At 45.6% G+C, this 25,012-nt stretch overlaps 2 protein-coding genes across 4 annotated transcripts; both read right to left on the bottom strand.

The window, feature by feature from the left end:
* Positions 1–2,029: 2,029 nt before the first annotated feature.
* atxn2l (ataxin 2-like) lies at positions 2,030–10,973 on the bottom strand. The gene is given in 25 exon segments (XM_034592747.1): positions 2,030–2,370; positions 2,572–2,740; positions 2,957–3,184; positions 3,387–3,496; positions 4,187–4,325; positions 4,407–4,573; positions 4,946–5,009; positions 5,155–5,259; positions 5,261–5,317; positions 5,461–5,530; positions 5,872–6,206; positions 6,415–6,476; positions 6,568–6,618; positions 6,621–6,638; positions 6,799–6,924; positions 7,071–7,148; positions 7,336–7,589; positions 7,679–7,885; positions 8,183–8,274; positions 8,468–8,586; positions 9,283–9,475; positions 9,549–9,620; positions 9,697–9,753; positions 10,067–10,127; positions 10,777–10,973. Coding segments are annotated over 25 exon segments (2,910 nt in total). The 5' UTR covers positions 10,794–10,973; the 3' UTR covers positions 2,030–2,311.
* A 2,463-nt stretch (positions 10,974–13,436) lies between these two features.
* sh2b1 (SH2B adaptor protein 1) lies at positions 13,437–24,277 on the bottom strand. 3 transcript variants are annotated; one of them, XM_034592697.1, is made up of 10 exons: positions 24,112–24,277; positions 18,831–20,932; positions 18,652–18,753; positions 18,388–18,479; positions 18,225–18,307; positions 17,872–18,027; positions 17,525–17,736; positions 16,579–16,753; positions 14,946–15,036; positions 13,813–14,204 (listed from the first exon to the last, which is right to left on the bottom strand). In XM_034592697.1, exons 2-10 carry the CDS (start codon positions 20,556–20,558, stop codon positions 14,183–14,185), a joined length of 2,661 nt encoding a protein of 886 aa, XP_034448588.1. In that variant the 5' UTR covers positions 20,559–20,932; positions 24,112–24,277; the 3' UTR covers positions 13,813–14,182. The 3 variants fall into 3 exon arrangements, with proteins under 3 accessions (XP_034448587.1, XP_034448586.1, XP_034448588.1); XM_034592696.1 differs by lacking the exon at positions 14,946–15,036 and having other exon boundaries at positions 13,437–14,204; positions 23,878–24,277; XM_034592695.1 differs by lacking the exon at positions 14,946–15,036 and having other exon boundaries at positions 13,437–14,204.
* Between the last annotated feature and the right edge of the window lie 735 nt (positions 24,278–25,012).

The following is a 25,012-nucleotide window of genomic DNA, read 5'->3' as shown; positions in this document are numbered from 1 at the left end:
TTCTCCTCTTCTTCCTCTGCAGCATTGTGATCCCCGGCGGTGAAGCTCTCGCTTCGTCCAATCAGAGCCGAGCCTCGACCCCAGTTCAGGTTCGGTTTTGAAAACAGTGACACAGATTCAGAAATGTCTCGAGTCAAAAACCTCCTGGTGAAGCTGCCTCTTTATTGAATGAGCTGTTTCATCTTGTGTCTTTATCTAGAGACTCGGTTCCACAGAGAAATCTGTGATTTCATGTTAAAGAAAGGAATGTAAACCACGTCTCCATGACGATCGGACTGACCAGCTGTTTGTTTTTATCCTCAGATGTTCGACACGATTACGTGAACCTCGGAGGTGAGGATTTCTTTTCTGATTCTAAAGGACATTTCTGCTTTTTTGTACTATGATGATTTCATTCAACTGTCTCTTCCTCTAAAATGTACTAAGATACCAATTAGTGATTAATTAGATGTTTAATCATCTAAACTCATTTCAACAATATTCTGTGAATTCACATCGAAGAAGAAGAACAAGAAGAACAAGACGAGGAACAAGAGGAGGAACCAGAAGAAGAACAAGATTACCTGAATGTGGATCCTCAGCTCTCGCAGAGTGAGTTAGAGATCTTCTTTTAGGAACTCTTCTGAGTTCTTCTGACGTTGACACGAGTCCTCGTCAGGCTCAGGTTTTGTGAGTTGACCTTCAGCTCCAGTTTGTGTCGTATTGTTTAATATGTCAGACGTCACTAAAATAATTCGTCAGACGAGTTGACATCAAACTGTGAGGAGCAGATCCTCATGAAGCTGGAGAATCTGAAGTGTGTTTTCATGTTTGTCCTCAGAAGCAGCAGCAGAGTCGTCGGTTCACAGCGACACCGACACCGACGATGATGTTGAAGGAAACTACGTCAATCAGCCTCCGGTCAGTTTGATCCCTGGTGTTTCTCTTCCTGAGGAAGCAGCTGTTCACTTTCTCTTCTTCCTTCCAGATTCATTCACCTCAGAGCCTGATGGGACGCAGACTGATGGACAGAAACCAGTGATCCCACACCAGTGATCCCAGACCAGTGATCGGCCTCTGACCACAGTGAGATTCTCAAACCACCACGTTGCCTCCATGATGTTTAAACCACTGACAACAGAACCTGTGGATGAAAAACGACTCGACTGGAAAAGTGAAACCAAAGTCGATGTTTTTTGTTTGTTAGCGTTATTTGATATAAAAACTGATTTTAGGTTTCAACATTTCTTCCTTTTCTTCTATTCAACTTTTAGTTTGTTAGTTTCTTCTCCACTAAGGGAAACTTCTGTACGACTTCCATCAGCGAAGGAGAACGTACCTGCTCCTTCATCTCGTGTTTTCTTGAACTGATTCATTGTCCCTCCGGTGTCCGTCTGACGTCACCGGAGGTTTAGAGGAACTGACGTGTTTCACTGACTTTACTGACAAATCCTGAGAATGTCTTAATATCCAAATGATTTTTCATACGTGTATTTATGTTGTAACCATGTTGTCTGTGGATATGAAATTCAACTGTGACACACAAATGTAACTACAAGTCAATTAAACCTTAAACCAAACATTAAAATCTATTATAATCAATTTCTCTGATCTTTTGACTCATCAATCAATTCAACTGTTGCACAACTGGAAATAAAGATGGACGACATGATGGCTGCCAAAACATCTGGATCGCCCCCTGGTGTCTGGCTGCAGTATAGATTATTAACCTCCTCCATGTTAGCAGATGGGACATGGACCAAACTAAAAAGTCAAAGTAGACGTTAATAAATGTTTAAAGACGTTTCTGTCATTTCAGGTCGTTCATATCTCTCTGATGTTTGTTCAAGTGTTTCTGATCAGTTTGGTTTCAATCAGTTATTTGATGATATAAAAACAGAGACTGACTCCTGATTGGTCGAGAGCGTGGATACAGTGACTTCAATCTACGACTGCACAGACTCTAAATGACGTCACCACCACAACATGGCAGCGTTCGTATCGCAGATGTTTAGTTTTTGGTCGTGATACAAATGTTGAATCGAAAAGGTTTTTTTTTTTTCCAGTGGTTTTATTATTAATGAACTGGTTTCGTCTGTAAAAGGTCAGAAGAGGGACGGGGAGGAAAAAACAATGTTTCCAAAAAGTTTCACCAGTTAGTGTCTTCACTCCAGCTTCAAGTCCTCGTGTGGAAACAGTCTGTTCTTGTGTTTAAAATCTGTCTGCGTGTCTAAAACATACGGTTAAAACAGGGTTATTTGATGTGGTAGGTGGGAATGTTGTGAGATGCTCGGGCGCCATCGCTCCTGGATCCAGATGTGACGAGGACAGTTCAGTTTGTGGAGGGATGAAAGGACAGCTGCTGGGTCGGGTGAGCCTGGACCTGAACAGCTGAGACACAACACACGAAAACCAGTTATCAGCATTTTATATGAAGTCTGTTATTCAGAAAACGGACTTAATAAAACACCTTAACAACACACAGACTGGACCGAGCCAGGCTAATGTCCCCCCCCGTTTCCAGTCTTTATGCTAAGCTAAGCTAATTCAACACAGGCATGTACACAGGCGCACAGGACGAGTGTGTTTCACCTTGGGCTGGTCCGATGTAGAAGTGTTGTGGCGCCCCCTGTTGGGTCTGTGGGCCGTGTTGGGGGTTGGAGCTGCTGCCCTGCTGGGGGGGTGCGTAGTGTAGCATGAGGGGTGGGGGGCCGTGGCCCGCAGAGTGGTGGGGCCCTGACATGCCTCCAGTGACGTGAGCCTGTGAGCGACAAACACGACAACAAAACATGACATCTTTTACACTTTCACTGATTTCTCAGATTCCTGTGTCCTCTTTTAAAAACTCATGTGTTGAAGTAGCTGATGTTCATGAGTGTGTGAAGTTTGGTGCAGTTTGGTTTAACGTGAGACGACCTGTCCTCAACCTGAGACAAACGCTCTGAACAGACAAACATCTCAAACAGCGCTGTCGGACCTGTGTGAGCTGGCCGATGGAGGGGAAGCCGTGGGACAGCTGCTGGTGGGACAGCTGCTGGTGGGACAGCTGCTGGTGGGACAGCTGCTGGTGGGACAGCTGCTGGTGGGCCGGGAGGCTGTACCCCTGCATGGCGTAGGAGGCCTGAGGGGAGCTGTGGCCCTGCGGAGCGGGAGCCGACAGACCTGCAGAGTGAAACACGGACTGAGGCTGAGGGCCACCGTGACTCTGAGAGGGAAGAAACACAACAGTGGTCAGATATCGTCAGGACACGATGCAGAAGATGTTCATCATCCTCAAATATCACTTATCAACTTATTCTTTGTTTTGAGAATAAGCATTTATGTTCATATGATATTTAAGTTTGATATATTTGGTTGTATTTGTGTTTTGATTTAACATGAAGTTGATGGTTAAACGAAGCACCTACGTGAGAGTGTCCTGGACTGGGCGACGTGTGCTGGGGTTGATTCCCAGTGGGGGTGCTGGAGGGCTGAGGATGAAGCATGGAGCTCGAGTGGTGAGAGAACGACTGAGGAGCTGAGAACCAAGAAAAGGACAGAAATTCAGTTTTAGTTCAACAGTTATTAAAAGAACTTGAATGGACTACGTTCTTCACTGTGTCATCGGCGGCCCCTGCTGGACACACCAGAGAATAGCAGCTCACTAGATGTGTCCCACACGGCTCCGTACGTGGACCACTTCTATTTACTTTTCACATTAATGACTGTCTGAAACAGTAAATATTTTCTTGATGATTCATTTCAGTTTTTGAAAACTTTCTCAGACATTTTCCTTCAAAACCTCAAATGATTCAATTACTGTTTTTAATCGGCCGATTAATCATTTCATAAATTAAATCATTTCAGTTCTAATCTGAACAGAAGCTGTTCAACTTTATGTGATGACATTGTTTTATTATGTTCATCTCGTTTTCTGATGATCAGTGAAATGATTTTCATCAGAGCGACGACCTGAAGTCTGTCGACAGCTGAGCAGCAGCACAACACTCATTCATTATTCACTCGTCCATTATCTGAGATTTATCTTCCCAGCTCCTCATAAATACTTTATCACACATTAATTCATGGAACTGTGTGTTTCACAGGTCAGAAGAAGGAATCTGCAGTTTGTTAGTTTGTTTATCGGCAGGATGAAGCAAAAAATATGATTCTGATTTCCAGTGAACTTGGTGGAAGAGACGTGAGCTGAATGTTTTCACCCCCCCACCCCTGCTTTACCGTACATTTGCCTGCTGTGGCCCCTGCTGGCCCTCGGCCTGGCCGGGGTACTGGGGGCCAGGGCCCATCTGAGGAGGGGCCCCAGATGTCAGCATCCGAGGGCCCCCCTGCAGCATCGAGTAAACGGTCTGGAAATTTCAAGAACAGAGATTTTTTTTAAAATTCATGTCAAAGATTTATGATCAACTCAGAGCAAAAAAGAAAAGTACCTGTCCGTGATGGTACGGGGACATGGCCTGGATCACCTGACCGTACTGCAGGTAGGACAGCGGGTACGGAGACGCCACCAGCGGGGGGCCGGCTGCGGAGGCTGCCGCTGACATCAAGGAGGAGGCTGCGGAGGCGTGGTGATCTGGGCGGGGGCCCACCAGCGGAGCTGAAGCAGGTTGACCAGGAAGATTAGAAGCATGTTGACACCAGGAGGTTTAGTGATTCAACTAAATATATTAATGCAACATGTAAAATAATGATTTATTACTGCTGTCGATTCTGTTTTGATTCCAGATTCAGTGAGTTAGTCTTTAAAACTTCACTTTGTTTAACTGTCGTCATTAAAAGAAGCTGAATTAGCAGTTAGCAGCTCCTGTTAGCATCGAACACAGACGACTGAAACAGTTTGACTCTGAAGAAAAGGTCAAAAGTGTGTGTGTGTGTGTGTGTGTGTGTGTGTGTGTGTGTGTGTGTGTGTGTTGTGTGTGTGTGGTGTGTGTGTGTGTGTGTGTGTGTGTGGTTGTGTGTGTGTGTGTACCTTTGGGTCTGGGGTATTTCCCCTGGTTAACAGCTGACATCGCGTACTGATACATCTGTGGAGCCTGAGGAAACAGTAAGATTTTCTCTGAAGTGATTTTCTGAGACAACACGACACTCACACCTGGTTTGAAAACGTGTCTCAGGTGTGATGGTCTCTCAGGACAGACGTTAATACCAAGTGTCTCAGTGAGCTGAAGTGATTCACACCTGGATGGAGTGTCCCTGGATGGTGATGGGGGACATGTAGGACAGGTAGTGTCCGGGGGGGCTGCTGTAGAGAGCGCACCCTCCTTGTGGTCCTGGGGAAGGCAAGCAGCACCGAGGGGCTGGGGGGGGTCGGCCGGGGAGGAGTCGGCGTCGTCGCAGGTTTCTGTCGCAAAAATCAAATCTCTTTGTTTTCAAACTGTGGAACGACACGACTGAAAAGTTTCTCAGAGAAAAACAGTGAAATTGAATTCTGTTACAAACATGTGTGAAATATGTGAGTTTGTTTTTGTGAGAATTTCTACAAACCATCACTGAGTTTCCTTTTATGGGGAGAAACTCTTTTGCATTTGGATTCAGTGTCGAGTTTTTCACTTGTCTGCAAAGAAACAACAACATTCAGCTACAAACTGGTACAATTAAACAAATTAAATATATTTCATGATTAAACTTTAGAGTTTCTTGGCTGAACCTACAAGTCCAATTATAACCCTTTGGCCACTAGGGGTCTCTTAATCAAAACACCGAACGTGACTCAGACGCAAAGTTAATGCATCAAAGTTTGATTCACGTTTGGCAGCAAACAAAGAATAAAACCGTGGAGCAGTTTGAAGTCGTTAGAAGTTCTAACAGAGAATATGAAGCTTTTCAAATGGGACCAAAACGATTCGTCCTGTAGCCTGAGTTTAAATGTTTGGAGTTGTAATTGTCGTTACTTACACTGCAGCATTCTCTGTTTGTTCACTGCTGTCCTCACCACTGCGGGGGGGCGGCAGGGGGCCCCCGACCTGTGGCCCCTCTGGCCCCGAGGCCTGGGGGCCAGGCAGAAGATTCAGAGCAGCGGTGTTGGGGGGAGCTGCCTCTGTGGTCTGCTGTAGATCTTGGGCAGAGGAGGTGAGGGGGGCGACAGGTTTCGGTGGAGCCGGGGAGGATGAAGAGGAAGAGGAGGAGGAGGGTGAGGAGGAGGAAGAGGGGGAGGAGGAGGGGGGCGGGGCAGAGGCGTGCTGCCGGTCTGAAGATGACGGAGTCGCTGAGGAAGAGAAGCTGGGCTGCAGCTGAGACACAGAAGAGAACAAACACAAGCTGAAAAACAGACGAAATAAAGATGGACGACACGTATCCAGGTCCCACAGGTACACGCCCTCGACCAATCAGGAGCCAGTGTCAGCTGTCAATCACTATGTTTGTGGATATATTAAACAGACTGGACAGTTTCAACCTGTCGTCTTGTAGACAAGAGGCTGAGCTCTCGGGCCCTCTTACCCTGAACTCTTTCCCAAACTTGCGGAGCTCGTCCAGCTGAGATCTCTGCTGAACCGAGTGAACTGTGAGGAAGACGCAGAGGAAGAGGAGTTCTGAAACATTTGTCACTTTCATTTGACAGAATTTCAGATTTTTCTCTCCTGACAGTTTTACCTTTGCTGCTCTTAACTTCCAGTGGAGCTGACAAACTCTCCGTTCGCTCTTAGCTGCTAAGATTTCATTCACTGTGGACGACAGAGAAAAAGCTGCGTTTACTGACGATGAATCTAACGTCGCCATCGAACCTTCAATCAAAACATTTTCATCTTTTAATTTAAAGTACAAACAGTCGATGTGAATGTTTGTTTCTATACAACCTGAAATAACTGTATTTGAACGTCTCACCATCTACGGGGAACAGAGGGGTGGGGTCGGAGGGTTTGGTGGCGGTGGAGGGGGAGGAGTCCAGGTAGGTGGGGGACAGTCAAGGGAGGTCCTGGGGAGGGGCGTCTGGTTTGGGAGGACGAGACACTTGGAAACAAGAGAGAGCAGGAAGTGATGTGATCATGTGACCAAACACACAGAAGAATATGAAACATCTGAATGTTTATCTAGAGCCTGACACATGAGGAGTTGTGTGTGTGTGTGTGTGTGTGTGTGTGTGTGTGTGTGTGTACCTGCAGGAGAGGACTGGCAGTTCAGAGTTCGCAGGTTTCTTTGAAGTCTCTGGGATTTTGGGGAAGTTCTCAATGCAACTGAAGAAGAGAGACGAGCGGTCAGGACAGAGACACACACAGACACACAGACACACACAGACACACAGACAGACACACACACACACACACACACACACACACACACACAGACACACAGACACACAGACACACACACACACACACAGACACACAGACACACAGACACACAGACACACACACACCATACCTCCATTAACAGACGAGCGGCTCGTGTGGGCCAGCGCCTGCGGATGTGAGAGGGAGTGTGGGAGGATGTGATTGGTGCAGGGCGGGCTGCCGGCTGAAGGCGGGCTGCTCCTGTCCGAGGGCGGTCTGGGTGAGGAGGAGCTGGGCGCCGGGTGCCTGGAGGAGGTTGGTGCTGCCGATTGACCAGAGCCTCCGGCCCTCGCGCTGCCGGCGGACAGGCCGATCTCTCTGGTCCTGGGAACGTATTTACCATCCCTGGAAAGGTGGGGAGAGAAATCCTTCAGTTGATTGGATGAAGTTCTGTTTCCACCTCCACGCTCTCACTCGGCTGGTGAAGCTCTTACCTGATGGCGGAGGAGAATCCCTCTCTCGCCCGCTCCTCCCTCTCTCGAACCACGGAGCTGTACTTATCCTCCTCGCTCCTGCCCTCGTCGTTCTCTAAAGACACCCGCCGGCGGTACTGCAGGCTGCCCTCGATCTCGCTGGCAAGCCGAGATGCTCGCGCTTCCCGCTGCCGGTAAACCTCAGAGCTCCCCCTCTCCAAAGGCATTCTGGGAAGGGTCAATACAGTCAGGGCGGTCATGTTGGAACTAATTTGACTGATACATTAAATTTCATTTAATCTTGATCCTAATCAGCAGATTCCCTATAATTATTTTATTTAAACTAAAATTCAGTGAACCAACATGACAGCAGCTTTGTTTTCTGTCGAACAGAGAAACTGGAAGTCCGTGAGAGTCGGGGCAGTGGAAAAGACTGTATGATAAATTCAGTTCAAGCTTAAATAAAGGATAAATAAATAAAGAGCAGTTTCAGTGTGAATGAACATTGGGGGTCGTGTTACTCACGTGTACATGGAGAGGCTGGAGTCGTACGTGGACTTGATGCCGTACGCCTCCTCGTTAAGCTTGAACATCTCGTCGGCGTCCCAGCCGTTTGACTGACAAGAAGAACGTGGACACAAAAACAGCAAAGTCTGAATCCTGGATTCTTGAGCCTGATTTTAAATAGGTTTGCACATTAAGGGGTCATTTGTGGGTTCAGACAAACTTATTTAGTAACGTATGTGATCTGTGTGTGTGTGTGTGTGTGTGTGTGTGTGTGTGTGTGTGTGTGTGTGTGTGTTTCCTCACTGTGTCCGACTCCAGCTCGAAGTTTTCTCCATTTCCACCTCCGTCCCACCTCTGCAGCACCTTCTCCCTGTGCTCCCCGTTCACCCGCGACGAGCTGATGGACGAGTCAGTGAATGTGTCTGTACACAAACACACAAATTAAAATCAACATGCACAGACCCACATTAAATCAACTCAATACAACTTTAAACCGTAAAGCAGCAGCTGGATGAGAGTGAGTCTGATGTTTAGTGTGAACATGAGAAAGTTTCCTCCTTCTCTCCCTGAACGTCTGTTCTCTGTGACTCTGCTGAGTGGGTTCCATCTCCTGTGAGAAGAACTGACTGAGAGTCAGCTTCAACTGTCACAACCAGCTGCAGCTGAAGACTGAAGCTGAACTGAGATCAGTTAAAAACACTCTGAAGTTATTAAAAACCAGAGTTTATCTCCAATATTCAGCAGGAAACTTTGAAATATGAAGAATTCTGAACAGAGTTTGGTGGATTTGTTACAGCAGCAGCTCTTCAGGGTCAGGAAGCAGAGGATCATGGGTAATATCCAGTGGGACGACTCAGTCAGAGTCAACACATTGAGACACTTTGTTTTTTCTACACATGAAAACCTTCATCAGACACAGAGACAGAGTTAGTCACCGTGTGGTGCTGCAGGGGGCGCTGTTGCTCAGTAACAGTTACATAGTGCTTTAATGTGTTGACAGTAAACACCGTGTGTTATCTGCTGAACATTGGATGTTGACGTTCTGTGAAGTTCAGGTTTAACGTGATTTCAGTTTTTCACACAAAGCTTTTAGTTTCACGCCCTCTGAGTCTGTTTACCTCTGACAGCAAAGTTTAGATCGACATCTCTGCAGGTCATGGTGACCAGGTCGGTCGGGCTGAAGATCATCGTGTCAGTGATCTCCTCAATTTTGGGCGCAGAGGACAGACCTCCTCCCCCTCCTCCCTCCTCACCTCCCCCACCTCCATCTCCGTCACTGCATTTATGAACAGCGTCCACAGCCAGCTCACACTGTCCGACAGAGGAGAACACACAGATAAATCAGAGTGAAGCTAGCAGGGAGAGGAGCTGCAGTATGTTTTACCTGTGAGCTCAGAGTCTTGAAGATTCCCTCGTACGCGGCCCCGTTCTTCACTCTCACGTCGCAGGTGGAGCCCTGTGACCAGCAGGGAGGCAAACTTAAGAATTCAACATCAACCTGACTGATACCGACAGAGGAGCGGGTTACTCACCACGACGGCTGTGAGGAAGTGAAGCATGCGGGCGTTGTTGTAAACACCTTCAAACACCTGAAAATAGAAGTCAGCGTTAACCACACGGAGAAAAGACGTACGTCACTACGACAGGATTACTGATTTCTCAAATAATCATTTATGTTATTGTCAATTCAGAGAACTGATGTTTATGAGTGAGTGTGATTTGATGCAGCTCGATTGAATTTGAGGGACTCTACTGATGTTCTCGTTTAAGTCAGGATGTTCGAATGAAGATCTGCTTTTCATTATTCTCCCTGACAACAACAACAACAACAACAACAACAACCTAAACCCTGTCATGTGATCAGCTGCTCAGAACAATGAGTTGAACAGAGGCTCTACTCACCAGGCTGCTGCTGACGGGAGGGGACTGAGTCTGTGCTGGTGGTTTCATTGTGTTTCTCGTCCTGCAGAAGGTGAACACATGATGATGATACTAATAATCATAATAATGATATCTGTATTTGTGTAGCTCTTCTCAAATCAATGTTAATTAGTTGATAAGAACACGTTTAGTGACAAAACGTAAATGAGGATCAAACTGGAGCCAACATGTCTGAAAGCAGGCTTCAGTCAAACAGGTCTCCAGTAGGGGGCAGAGTTTCTCTGTTTGTGTCACTGGAGCCAAGAACAACATTTTAGTTTAGTTTAATTTAACTGGAGACAATTCTGAGACAAATCTGAGACATCCGGGTTCTAACCTCCACAACGAGCCTGTAAACAGCTGCTGAGCTCAGTGATGTCAGCTAAAGCTACAAGCTACAAGCTAAAGCTCCTCAGAGAACAATAACAACAAGCCTGCCACTGACTGAGCTAACAGGCTAACAGCTAACAGGACAGTCTGTCTGTGTGTCTCTGTCTGTCTGTGTCTGTGTCTGTGTGTCTGTCTGTCTGTGTCTGTCTGCCTGTCTGTCTCTGCGGCTTCTGTTCAACACTAACTCAGCAAACGAGCACAGACCTCTTAGCTAGCTGAGCTAACGTTAGCTAAGACAAGCGAAGACGCGACCCGGTGGCTCAAACGGTGACGACATGAGGAAGTGAAAGGTGGGTTCGTACTGTTTGCTCATGAGCATCCCGGTGATTCCGTTAATCCGGTGAATCCCGTTAATCCGGGGATGCGGCTCCGGAGAAGTTCGAGGCCGAAGCAGATGAGCCGTCCACTGCACCACAACAACAAAACACTGCGCCGGGTGCGCTCGATCTGACCCAGCGCTGCGGCCGCCGGAGCGTGAGGCGGCTCCACTCCGCACGTCACTGACAGAAAATCATCAAGTCATCAAATCATCAAATCATATCTTTCTTCATTTTCACCGTTAGAGGCTTCCCAGGCTGTGACGTCACAATTCACCGCGATGCAGTTCGGCAGGAAGACGGGAATGTTCTCACTAACAGCAGCAACGTCCCCGGGCTCAGCCGGTGAGCATAACAAACACACTGATCTCAAACCCCGCCCGCCGATCTTATGTACACTCTGATTGGACGAGATACAAGTCACTCACTTCACACCTTCTCTCTCATTGGCTGATAAAACGTCACCTTTTTAGCTTCTAAAACATTTTATGTGCTTTAATTTCAATAGAATTATTACTTTCGCTTTCCTCTCGTTCTCTGTGATGTAGATTTTGAGAATGTGTATTTTTGTATTTCTTTAATAAGTCACAAAAAAATACATGAAATTAAAAATTTTAAATCAAATAAATCTAAATCTAAATCAAGAACTCTGATAAAATTATTTTTATTAAAAATTATCAAAATTAATTAAAATAATTGTACTTACTTTATTTACTTATATAGAAGAAACAAATTTACTTCTTTTTCCGTATTTTTTAAAATTACATGTTTTGTTTGCCATTATTAGTATTTTCACATTTCTTTACTAAATTAAAATAGATATTAATATATTAGCACTAAATACCTTTTGATGAAATAATGTACTTTACAGATATAAAAACGAGCTGAGACGTGATGATTGACAGCTCAGACTGTCTCCTGATTAGTTAAGAGTGTGTGGGCAGGACCTTGATGCCACGCCTCCCCTTCACGACCACTGCCGCACACTCTGACTCTAAATGACGTCATCAGCACAAGATGGCAGCGTTTGTATCAGATATATTTTTGCTTCCTTCAGAAAGTGGGAGGAGACGAGTCGTCCATCTTTATTTACAGTCTGTGTTTCTGACCCGAGCGTGTACCTAATAAACTGATCACTGTGAGCAGAACATCTGGAAGAACAGAACAAAGGACACAAACCAGCTGCTGTTTCACTATATTTATATTATATCATTATCATTAAATTCAATGTAGTACCTGAAACTAACCACACGGGGTGGACAGACAAACACCGGCCACCCTCAACTGACGGTCCCAGCAAAGAGAGAAAAGAGACAGAGAAAGGCACAAAGAGTTTTAAACTGAGAAAAGGACAGAACGTGATGAACAATCAGGGGTGGGGTTGGGGGGGGGGGGGGGGGCATATAGACAAATACATGAGCAAAGAAAAGTTGGGTAGAAACGACCGGGGTCCCGGGCGGAGCCATGAACTGAACAATGAATGAAGACGGAGCGAAATGCAGACGACGAGACGACAGACACAGAAAGGCACAAGTAGAAAAAGTATTTTCATTGACATGTTCTAATTGTATATTTTCTTTTTAACCCTTGATGAACAGAGGAGGAGGCTGAGGAGAAGACAGCATGAAAAAAAAAGAGTGCGGGATACTGTCGCCTTGACAACAAGGCATTTTAGCAAATCGTATACATATATATTTATATTTATATATTTTTTTCCTTCTTTTTATCCCAAAAATAAAAAATACAAAAAGGCACAAAGACGTTTCATTTGAATTACAAGATGGAGTCGGAACAAGTGTTACATGGAGTAAGCATACAAGATAAAAAAGGTGTCATAAAAACAAATAAAATTAATACTACTACTATTATTATTTCCATCAATATTATTGTTATTGGTATCATCAACAGTTTCTCTGAAAGAAAACCCCTCTCTCTCTGTTCAGCTTCGTGTGAGAGGGAGAGAGAGAGTGCGATGCTGAGGTAAACGTTTCCTGTCTGCTCTGGTTCATGTGTCACTCGAACCAACAACACGTTTTTACACTTCAGGCGTCGTGGCACCAAACTCCTTTTAAAACCTTTCACTTTAACGCCACCTGCAGTTTTAAAACTAAAAAGCAGCAGGGTCCTTGTCAGCGCTCGGGCCCTAAAGATTACACATTAATCTTCCTACATTCTTCTTCCTATAAAATACGCTACAAGAAAACAGAATGGCTTCGGCCTATGATTATTTTTATATGTGATTGAATTTTGTTAATAAACCGTTTTGTCTTCAAACTTCTTCTTTTAAACAAACAAAACTTAACAAAAACTAAAACAAAGAAAAGCCACAAATTCTCACATTTGAGAAGCTGCATCTAATAAATGTTTGACTAAAAATTGATAATCGAGACTGTTGTGATTAGCGTTCAGTTGATTGACAAACCAATTACTCAACAATCGACATCTCAGCAGATGTTTCTTTGCTGACGTTTCTCTATCATGTGCAGTTATTAATGATAAACATGGAGAATTAGGTTTTTACTTTAAACTGAAAATTACCAATTTCTTGTCAAATAATCATTTTCTAAATCTGTCTCTTCCCTTCCTGTAAATCACTGTTTGATGACTCATTCCGCGGAACCCTTATGTCATGTAGTTTTTTATTCATCTGTAGTTGGCTGTAACGTTGTGAGGCGTTTGTAGTGTTTCATGTTTGTGTGCGTTTTGGCCTCTGGTTAACGTGTGCGGTCTCTGCAGGACAACAGTGAGGACAACACTCACTTCTGTCCACGTGCACATGAGACAGAGCAGACGCTGCTGCGAGGCGTACCGACAAAAACAAACATCTGATGAGAACAATTTGAAAGAAATGTACCACGAAGTTAGTGTTGTAAAGCTGCTCTCACCCTCTCTCTGTCTTATAGTGTTAGTTTACTCCTCCTCCTCTTCTCCTCCAGCTCGCTAACGAAATAAAAATACTGGTTATGAATGGCTGATGTACACCGCCTCATCCAATCTCACTTTCACTCACTCACACACTCGGTCGATACACAAACACACACACTCCTCCTCCTGGCCTTCCCTTCATCAGAAGAAGGAGTACTGGTTATCGATGGCTCTGGGTGCCCTCGCTCCGTCCCTCTCTTCTCCCTCCACAGCTTCCAGCTGGCGGAGAGGAGTGTCCCTGTCCCTCTCCTCCCAGTCCTCCACTCCTCCTCCACTTCCACCTCCGCTGCCTCCGCTTCCTCCTCCTCCTCCTGTCGTTGCCATGGTCACCACAGTCGCTGTTGCTGCTCCTCCTCCTCCCGCTCCTCCTCCCGCTCCTCCTCCCATCTCTGTCTCATTTCCTCTTTCCTGTGGCGGAGTTGGTGGCGGCGGCCGGCCCGGCGGCAGGGGAGGAGGCTGAGGAGGGCTACGGGGTCTGCTGGTCAAGTCTGCATGAAGAAGAAGAAGCAGAGGAGAGAAGGTGAAAAGAAAGAAGAGGGGAGAAAGAAAAGTAGAAGCAAAGGAGAAAGAGGGAGGAGGAGGAAAAAAGTGACAAAGTGTGAGAAGTGAGGGAAGAAGAGTGAGAGGAGAGAAAAAGAGAAAATGACAGTGAGTGGACTGTTAGGTGGGAGGAGTCTGTGGTCATGGAGTCCACGGGAGTCATGGAGGCGTCCGATTCATGAACACACACACACACACACACACACACACACACACACACACACACACACACACACACACACACACACACACACACACACAACACACACACACACACACACACACACACACACACACACACACACTGTCTGAGACAGAACCTCTGCTTTTGGAAAGACAGTTTCCTGAATTTACTTTTAATCACTTCACACACAACGAGCAGCACTTTGGCGACTTTGGACAGAAAAACGTCCTCATTAACAGGAAGAAAGAACCAGAGTCAGTGTGGACGACGTCTGACTCGACCGCTTGGTGAGCAGAGGAGAATGGGGGAGAGAGGAGAGGGAGGTGGAAAGAGGGGCAGGTTATTCTTGGTCTTTTATCTCTATTATTGTTAATGTACTTCCTTCTGTATTTTAACCACTTGTTTCTCTACGAATAATGTAATTATTGTTCACCGCTCAGTCGCTTCATTCACTCTCTCTCACTCGTACACTCTTCCTCTCTCAGCCGAGTCCGGTCTCACTTACACACAGTCAGAGATGGGGGTTGATGGAGAGTCAGGATGGCGCGTGGTGATGACGTCACAGACTGTAGGCCGACTGCCTGCCCTGTCCCGGCCTGCAAGGGGATGAGCCAACGGATACAACAAACACACAGAGGTCAGAAAACAATGGGACACAGAGGTCAGATGGAAAACACTGCTGCGGCACGTTACATGACCGAGAGGAAGTCGTGAACAAGATATCTGTAGTTTGTTTCTATTTTAATACATTTAAAAGGTGAACTCCTGATGAACACTGACGACTTCTGTTTCAAAGTTAAATACGTCTGAAGCTGTTGACAGACATGAACTGAAGTTCCTCACATGTTCCTCACATGTTCCTCACATGTTCCTCAGGTTCTGTCTGTGAGAACAAATGTCTGAGTCAGTGTCTCTGGACATGTTCTGGATCTTCTCCTGCAGCCTCCTGGTAAAATGTGTGTAACATGTCAGTGAGTCCATGTGAGGACACAGCAGGACAATGTGTGGAAGCTTCCCAGAGAGCGAGTGGACGTGTTGATGAGGTTTCTAACACGTGACGGACGTGAAACTGGAAGAACACAAAGATCTCAGGATGAAGAAGAGGAGCCGTACACGTAGAAGACGAAGACGTCCACTTGGAAAGACGAGGAGATTCCTCTCTACAGGCTCCGCCCCTCGCCTGGATGTTCCCACATGTTCCTGTTGTGAACGACCGTAAACCATCCAAACTAAATGCTCAACTCTAACCTAAACTTAATTCTAACCCTAAAACCAAGTCTTAACCCTTAAACCTCAAACAGCCCTTTGAAAAAGTGAGGATTGGTCACAATGTCCTCAGATTCTCACACAACGCAGAGTTTTTGTTTACTTCATTGTCCTTCATTGAAGAAGCGACGCCCCGTTTATCAAGGAACATAAATATGAATTCAGCAGGTTTTTGTAAAGATCAGCTCGAAGTGTGATGATTAGAAAACAGCGGAGGAGCAGAGTCACTTGTTGACCTGCGGAGTAATGAGCCTCGATGCTGCCAGGGGGAGGAGCCACACTGACACAGTAAAGACAAAATTACTTTTTAAAGCACAAATCATGAGGCTAGTGAAGATGCACACCTCTAGTAGTCACACAGGGATAACAAAATAATGTGTAGGAAGGAAATTCTTTGATGCATCGATAATTGTTGTCTAACTGAATCGTAGCCCTCTGAATGGGAATTGAATTGAGACGCCTACAGATTCCCAACAGTGGATTTATTGTCCAGGATGAACTAACACAGAAACTTTCTCTGGATTCTGTTTCACATTAAATGTCTCAACTTCAGCAGGTTTGAAGGTGGAAAGATTTCACCATTCTTCATCAGTTTTTAGAGTTACCAGGCGTAACCATAGCAACAGTTTTAAACTAGTGCATATCAGTGTTCAGGTGACTTGTTGTGCAGTAACAACAGGGGAGGACATTCACAACGACAATTACACAATAAAACACTGACGGGACGGACACACCTCAGACGGAGCCTCAGACGAGAATGAGTTTTACCTCTCAGGGTTTTTGTGCATGTGAGGACGTCCAGTGAGAGAACTGTCGACTCAGCGTGTCATGACTCTGTACTTGTAAACATGGAGAGTTGGGCTGACTCATACCTGGCTGGCGAACGGCGGTGGCACCCACGAAGCTGATGAGCGTGACGTCTGAGGCTCCGCCAGACTCCAGAGGGATCGGGTGCACCCGGAAGTGCTCCAACATGTCGAAGATGGACTGGAACCAGAGGTGCTGCACCCGGCACTGACCGTCCTCGTTCAGCGACAGACGGAGGTGCTGAAGGGACGAGAGCGAGGACGGGAACGGACTCAGTGATGAAAAGTCACAACATTTAACACAGGTCAATGTTTCACATAAACTCAACAACATTTTCCTGTGTTATCAGGACTAATGGTGTGTTCACATGCTCGTCAGCTAGTTAGAGGGAGTCAAGACATCCCTTCATCTGATATCTGTGTGTTTTCTACTTTAAAGTCTGAATGTGTAAACAACATGGAGGCTACAAAATAATATGTGTTGTATTTTATTATTCAGAGCGATTGAACAGTTGGAAACTGTTTCCAGTGGAATATTGTTTTTCCTTGTTACCAAGGTTAATAATGCAGATCAGCGAACAGTTACAACCTACAACCAAATATACAATTTGTAAATCTATACTGTCAATCATATATTTCTAAATAGACTTAATTCCGTCATGTTTGTGTTTATTGCGGACACACTGTGTTTCTGACCAGCGTCCGATGATGCTTAGGTCATACGACGCTTCTAAAGAGGTTAGTGTAGACGCTTCAGTAGCATCAGTTACATCAGCACAGATACAAAATAAACAGAACAGAACGACCCTGAAGACGTTTCTCTGTGGAAAAGAAGTTTTCACTCCTCTGCAGATGGAGCAAGAAAATAAATGAGCCTCCTGCTTATTCCTCTTATTTGAGCCCGACAGCTGTGGACGTTGACATCAAGGAGTAAAACAATTCTGACTGGAAGCTGCAGTTTCCTCTTCAAGGATAACATCACTTTTGTGTGCGTCTTTACTCCAGGACTCACCTTGGCTTTGCCCTGGAAGTTAAAGGTGAGGACATATTCTCCGCGCCGTGTCTCGCTCTGGCGAACCAGAAAGACGCCGTGGCTCGCCGGGCCTCCGGCCAACACCAGCTGAGCAGCTTTGAGGCGGGACAGGGTACCGTGAAACCACTGACACTCGCTGAGGGGGTGCTCCACGGCATCAGACGGCGTCACCTCAGAGAACAGGAAGGACCCTGGATGAGTGGAAGACAGATATTTTAATTTAAAAGCATCCAGAATATAAAGTTTCATACTGAGCTATAGACTGAGATGAGGAGCGAATACTTCAGCTAACCCCCGGTTCAAAGTTAGTACTGGATGCTATTCACCTGTGGCATCTGGCGTCTCTGCAAAGGGTGTGCCCAGACTAGCCCCGCCTCCACCAAGAATCCGTCCGTCTGGTTCGTCGAGAGGGGCTCGAGGCGGCAGCTCCGGTGGAAGAGGATCCATCAGAGGTGACGAGCCTCCGATGCCTCCGTAACACACTGACACGAAAAACAGAGACAACAAGAAATATGAGTGCTGTTATTAATGGTACCAGGAGTTCATTTTCTTCCATACATGTGAATATATATATATATATATATATATATATATATATATATATATATATATATATATATATATAACAGCTCAATTAACAGGAGAGTGAACCAGAGCAGCCGCTGTATCACGCACACACCTTGTGAAAGACGGTCGACAATCTCAGGAGTTCCACTGATGTCTAACGGGCCACCACACACACCCTCAGCATCGTCCTGCTCGCTGTGGGGTGAGAGAAGGCAGTTATTACCCAGACACGCTGTGTGATCTGACTCGTGTCGTCCTCTTGCTGCGACCGTTACCTGAGACAGATGCCGTTCCTGATGTCGCTCAGCCAGGCTCTCATCTGAACAGCGTCTCGTGTCTCAATCACATACTGCGCCGACGCTTCCAGCTGAGAGGAAGTAAAATAAGGAGATCAGACCTTTCATTACACTCATTCACACTCACTCCTCCTTTCTCCACCAGCGAGGGTTCAAATGAGATTCTCACTCTTTGACCTCTGCAGGAGAAATGATCCTCCAGTTTCTACACTGCTAGTTTTTCTCCCCATGAGGTGTGATTACCTGCAGCAGAAACGTGTTCTCCTTGTCTGGGACCTCCAGCGCTGTGGTGCTCCTCACATCCACGATGGAGCAGCACGGTACAGTCAGCCGGGGCTTCGACGACTGCAGACACAAACCAAGCTAAATAAATAACTGGAGTAATAGAGTTTAACGCTTCAACACAGGAGGGAAACACTTACTTTAGGTGGAATGAAGAATTCCAGGTAGTACTCCTCTCCCCGCTCACCGCCTTCTCTGTCCCGCTCTCTGAGGACCAGACGACACTTGTGCCAGCGTCCTCCTCTCCAGGGCACGTTCCCTCCGCTGGCCAGAGGCTGCACCGGACCCGTCTGAGCGGCTGCAGATGAAGCTGAGGCAGCGTTGTTGTTGTCCGTACCGTGATGCAACAAACTGAATGAGAAGCCGGAGAAGCCGTGGCTGCCACTTAACTCGTCGCTGGACGAGCTGACGCTCACCCCTCCCTCCCGCACCAGTCGGCCCACCCTCCTAGGCGGCCCCATGGCAGCGGCGGCGGCGCTGCTCGGAGGGAGCGTGGAGGAGGTGGAGTGAGCGCAGGAAGTGGTGGGGGTGAGGAGAGGAGGAGGGGATCGCGACAGTCTGAGCTTCTCCAGCCGATGACTCCACTTCTCCTTCTCGCCTCCTTCCCCGTTGCTACGCCGCCGATCTCGAGCAGCCTCAGACAGAGACAGAGAGGTGGCGCTGCTTGAAGACGAGGGAGGCAGAGAGGAGGAAGAGGAGTGGGGGAGGGAAAGGGGCATGGACAGAGAGACTGGCATGGAGGAGGTGGGTGTGGGGGGCTGCGTACCAGAGTTCCTCTTGGAGGTTGAAACCAAAGTAGCGTCCTGCACACCCATAGTGTAGCTGTAGCTGGAGGGCAGCTGGCTCTGGGCCGAGTCGCTGGAGGAGCTTCTCCAGTGCAGGATGCCGCGGACGCTCCCCCGAACACTGCGACCCACACTCCGCAGGGAAAAACGCTTTTTCAGTTTGTTTTTGGAGGAGTTGGGCGTGCCGTTACCTTTGGAGTCAGGCGGAGGAGTGACGGAGGAAGGGGAAGGTGGAATCTGAGAAGTGTGGGAGGAGTCAGCATTATCCACCTCTGTAGACTCTGCTTCCCGCTCTTCTGGATCAACGTCCTCTCCAACAGACGACACTCCAAGCCAGCTGTCCTCCTCTTCCTCAACGGGTGCTTCCCCATTCCCAGGGGCGATCATGGCCCCCCTCTCTTCACGCCTGCCGTTGTTCCCTCCCACTGATGAGCAGCACGACGAAGAAGACGATGGCGGGAGGACTTGGCCGTGGACATAGGAATCTTGAAACCGGTCCCCGGTGCGGTTCTCCAACACCAGCCGTGTGGGCGCAGGCTTGGACAAAGCCCGCATCATGCTGGTTGGGGGGCACGGGAGGACCACGCCCCCCGTTGCTGAGAGGGGCGAGACCGCCTCCTCTTCCAGCGAGGTCGCATCGGACTGGGGTGCCCAGCTCATCATTTCGTCCCTCCCAGAAGCACAACTGGGCAGGAGCGCCCCCTCCAGTTCGCTCTGGAAGTGACGAACAAAGCGGTCGGTAAAGCGCCGGCAGAAGGCGGCGGCTGAGTCGGGGGAGTAGTGGGGATTCTCCTGGAGAAAAGCCCGAAAGTGACGTGCAAAGTCACCGGCTGCAACGCGTGCATGAAGCTCACAGAATTCGGTCCAGCTCAGGCAAGGCGAGGGGGAGGGAGTGGGGGTGTCTGAGAGGGAGGAGGGGTGGGCCTGGGGTGGAGGGCTCACGAGAGGCGGGAGGGGGGGTGGCCGCGGGGACAGGGGCAGCATAGAGGGAGATGGAGGAGATGGAGATGGGGAGGGTGAGGGAGGTAACGGAGAGGAGTTTGCCGCCCGCGGGCTGGGCGGGGTTAAAAGAGAGCCGTTCATCCTACGGACAGGGGGGGGGGGAGGGGGGGTGTCTTCAGTTAACGTTAAACATTCAACAGAGACCGGAAGTGATGCACAGGAAACTGACGGAGTCACATCGGTCTGATAATTTACAGATTAATGTGAAGAGAAGTCTGAACTTCATGTGAAACGTTAAAAAGACGACGTTCCAGACCCATGAACCATGAGGTCAAACAACTCCACAGACTTCTGCTACATTATTTTGTGCAATTCAATATTTTAGTGTTTCAACAAAAAAATATGAGTTTCGGCCCGGAAATGGAAGCGGAGAGAGGACGAGCTGAGCAGGATTCAGAAGATCGGCCCCTTCGTCAACGTCTGTCAGATGAGATCCAGAGAAGCTCGGCTTCATCCTGTAAACAAACACACACGTTAACCTCATCGTCTGTGGAGTTTACAGGTTTAAACACACACTTCAGATCAGTCGCACAACTATCAGTCAACTGGGAATGTGCACAAAACATTAAAGAACATTAAGTGATCAACGTGTTGAGACCCAGCCAATCAGACTAGGCACACAAAAAAAAGACTTGATGTCCTACAGACAGAGTTTACAGACAGAGTTTACAGACAGAGTTTACAGACCGTGTATTTCAAAGCACGGGACCTCCACTCATTTACTAATATATTTTATTAAATCTTGGTACAGTTAAATAACCAGCATCAAGATTGTGGACGGAACACTTGCTTAATTCAGACGGACTTTATCCATCTGTTCAGCAGATAAAAAGATTTTACAAAACAACTCATATGATCAGTTGTGTTGCATGAAGATAGTTTTACACTTTAAATAACTTGTTTCAATAGGTTTTTAATACAGAATGACTGATTTGGGGACGATGACAAAACCGATACTTGGGAGTAAAATACTGTAAAATAAATACTGTAAAATACTGATACGATACTGATATATAATATTTGTTACTGACTCTTTAGATGTTTTTATCAAACCCTGACATGTAACTGAAGTTTGACATTTTACTGATCAACCATTGAATTTATGATAAATAAAAAAGAAAACACAATACATGAAATATATATATATATATATTTGTTTTTATGGAAAATATAAATACACATCTATGCTTCATTTATACTGTAAAATAAACTGATTTGTCTGTGATACTATCATCCAACATTAAATCAGTTGGGCTCTACTTTTAATATCTGAACGTTTTTAAGTCTGATGGAAAAGAATCGTACGTCATAGAATGAATATTTGGTTAAAACGATTTCCAGAGTTAGTGACGTAAACTTTAACTTATAGGATTTAATATACATTATTCTGAAAAGAGCCGTTCTGCCTTTTGACCACTATTAATATACAAGCTTCAACAGTGTGTTGTGTTGACTGTGTTGTGTGTGTTGATTGTGTTATGTTGGATGTGTTGATTGTGTTGAGTTGATTTTGTTGTGTTGATTGTGTGGTGTTGATTGTGTTATATTGTTTGTGTTGTGTTGATTGTGTTGTGTTTGGTGTGTTAATTGTGTTGTGTTGAATGTGTGGTGTTGATTGTGTTATATTGTTTGTGTTGTGTTGATTGTGTTGTGTTAATTGTGTTGATTGTGTTGTGTTGGATGTGTTGATTGTGTTGTGATGATTGTGTTGGATGTGTTGATTTTGTTGTGTTGATTGTGTTGTGTTTGGTGTGTTAATTGTGTTGAATGTGTGGTGTTGATTGTGTTATATTGTTTGTGTTGTGTTAATTGTGTTGATTGTGTTGTGTTGGATGTGTTGTGTTGATTGTGTTGTGTTGGATGTGTTGGATGTGTTGATTTTGTTGTGTTGATTGTGTTGGATGTGTTGTGTTGATTGTGTTGTGTTGTGTTGGATGTGTTGATTTTGTTGTGTTGATTGTGTTGTGTTGGATGTGTTGTGTTGATTGTGTTGTGTTGGATGTGTTGATTTTGTTGTGTTGGATGTGTTGTGTTGGATGTGTTGATTGTGTTGATTTTATTGTGTTGATTTTGTTGTGTTGATTGTGTTGTGTTGGATGTGTTGTATGTGTTGTGTTGGATGTGTTGATTTTGGTGTGTTGATTGTGTTGTGTTGGATGTGTTGTATGTGTTGATTGTGTTGTGTTGGATGTGTTGATTGTGTTGTGTTGGATGTGTTGATTTTGTTGTGTTGTGTTGATTGTGTTGTGTTGATTGTGTTGGATGTGTTGATTGTGTTGTGTTGGATGTGTTGATTTTGTTGTGTTGATTGTGTTGTGTTGGATGTGTTGTTTGTGTTGGATGTGTTGATTGTGTTGTGTTGGATGTGTTGATTTTGTTGTGTTGGATGTGTTGTGTTGATTTTGTTGTGTTGGATGTGTTGATTGTGTTGTGTTGATTGTGTTGTGTTGGATGTGTTGATTTTGTTGTGTTGGATGTGTTGTGTTGATTGTGTTGTGTTGGATGTGTTGATTGTGTTGTGTTGGATGCGTTGTGTTGATTGTGTTGTGTTGGATGTGTTGGATGTGTTGTGTTGGATGTGTTGTGTTGATTGTGTTGATTTTGTTGTGTTGGATGTGTTGTGTTGATTGTGTTGTGTTGGATGTGTTGATTTTGTTGTGTTGGATGTGTTGATTGTGTTGTGTTGATTGTGTTGTGTTGGATGTGTTGGATGTGTTGTGTTGATTGTGTTGTGTTGGATGTGTTGATTGTGTTGTGTTGGATGTGTTGTGTTGGATGTGTTGATTGTGTTGTGTTGGATGTGTTGTGTTGGATGTGTTGATTGTGTTGTGTTGGATGTGTTGATTGTGTTGTGTTGGATGTGTTGATTGTGTTGTGTTGGATGTGTTGATTGTGTTGTGTTGGATGTGTTGTGTTGGATGTGTTGATTGTGTTGTGTTGGATGTGTTGTGTTGATTGTGTTGTGTTGGATGTGTTGATTGTGTTGTGTGGACAGATTTGTGCACAACACGCTCCAGATGTAGCTGAGCTGAAATGAATGTGTTTATATCGCAGTTATTACAGTAGTACTCAGTACGTGTACTTCTATCGTACTGATGGTCAACATGCTGTCTAACAGCTGTAAAGCTAGTATTCTTCCCAGCTAGTGCAGTAGAGTCGTGTATTTGTACCCTGATAGTAGCTGCAGCAGGACTGAACGCAGTATGAGGAGGAGGAGGAGGAGGAGGAACTTCTCCTCCTCCTCCTCCTCCTCCTCCCTGCACCTGAAGGTCTCACAGGTGAAACTTCTTGAATCACTGCTGAGGAGCAGGGAGTCGTTAGCTTGCTAACATGAAGTAGCTGCGTCCTGCTCATTCAGCCTCTTTAAAGACGTGTAACGTTAGCAGCTAACATTAGCTACCTGCCGTGCAGTCCGGAGCTGCGGGTCGTCGCCGTGTCTGTTCCCCCGTGTCGGTGGCCTGAGTGCGGCTCAGACGCGGAGGCAGCTCGGGCGCAGATCTCCACACATTGAATCCTCCGACAGCAGCTAGCGCTAAAGATTCTCAGCTAAGCTAACCGTTAGCCACTTAGCTCGCTATTAATAATCCAGCTAGCTAGCTATCAACATTGCTGCGGCAGCGCGTGCTGCGCGTACCTGAACATCAGAGTCCGCGTGCTCGTCTGAGTCCGTGCGTGAAGCTCCCGCACGGTCCGCCCTGGTTTTCCCGCAGCTTGTTGTTGTTGCTGAACGTTGCGTTGCGCTGCGTTAGAAACTGTCTGTGGAGAGAAGGACCCGCTCCCGCACAACCTCCAAGTCTCGCGAGAGCTGCGACGAAGGCGAGTGCAGTTTGCTCTTCACGGCTTCCGTAACAAAATAAAAAACATACATTTAATGCATTATGTGTATGAAAATATAACATATGTTTGACTATATCATATACATTTTAATTCTTTCTCTATTTCAAACTGTGCAAACAGAGATAAACGTGGAATCACACACACATTAAGAGAAATACACAGAAAAACATAATAGAAAGGAACAAATCTTATATAAAATTAAATTAAATCATTTTTTAATGATTAAATAAAGACAAATAAATTAATAAATAAAGTTGTGAGAGTAAATTAAAAAAACATTCACCTAAAGTTGATCTGTTACCAAATATTATACTTGATGTATAACAATGTCTAACTGCACATTGAAATATCAAAGGTAAAATACAATCATATTTTATTGCTGTGTTTTTGTTTCATTCTCCTGATTTTGTTTCCATTATTCATTCATTTTGAAATAGAATTTGAAAAATGTGCAACGTTTATATGAGTGAACGTTCACTGATACAAATTCTAACGTTCTGTTCTGTTCTACGGGTCATACCTTTTCAACGGAGAGTGGATATTTAATATAAATAAATACATTTTTATATATTTCCTTTAACGTTCTGTACATGTTTCCATTTCTTCCCCACAAATATCTTAATTCAGTATGATTTATAATTTATAGTAGTACAGTATAATTTATGATTACAGCCAGTTCAACAGTAGTTGCAGTTCAT

Source organism: Hippoglossus hippoglossus, chromosome 8, assembly GCF_009819705.1.
Source record: "Hippoglossus hippoglossus isolate fHipHip1 chromosome 8, fHipHip1.pri, whole genome shotgun sequence".
NCBI classification, from domain to species: Eukaryota; Metazoa; Chordata; class Actinopteri; order Pleuronectiformes; family Pleuronectidae; genus Hippoglossus; species Hippoglossus hippoglossus.
The sequence above is the reverse complement of the archived record's forward strand: the minus strand, read 5'-3'. Positions and strand labels throughout refer to the sequence as shown.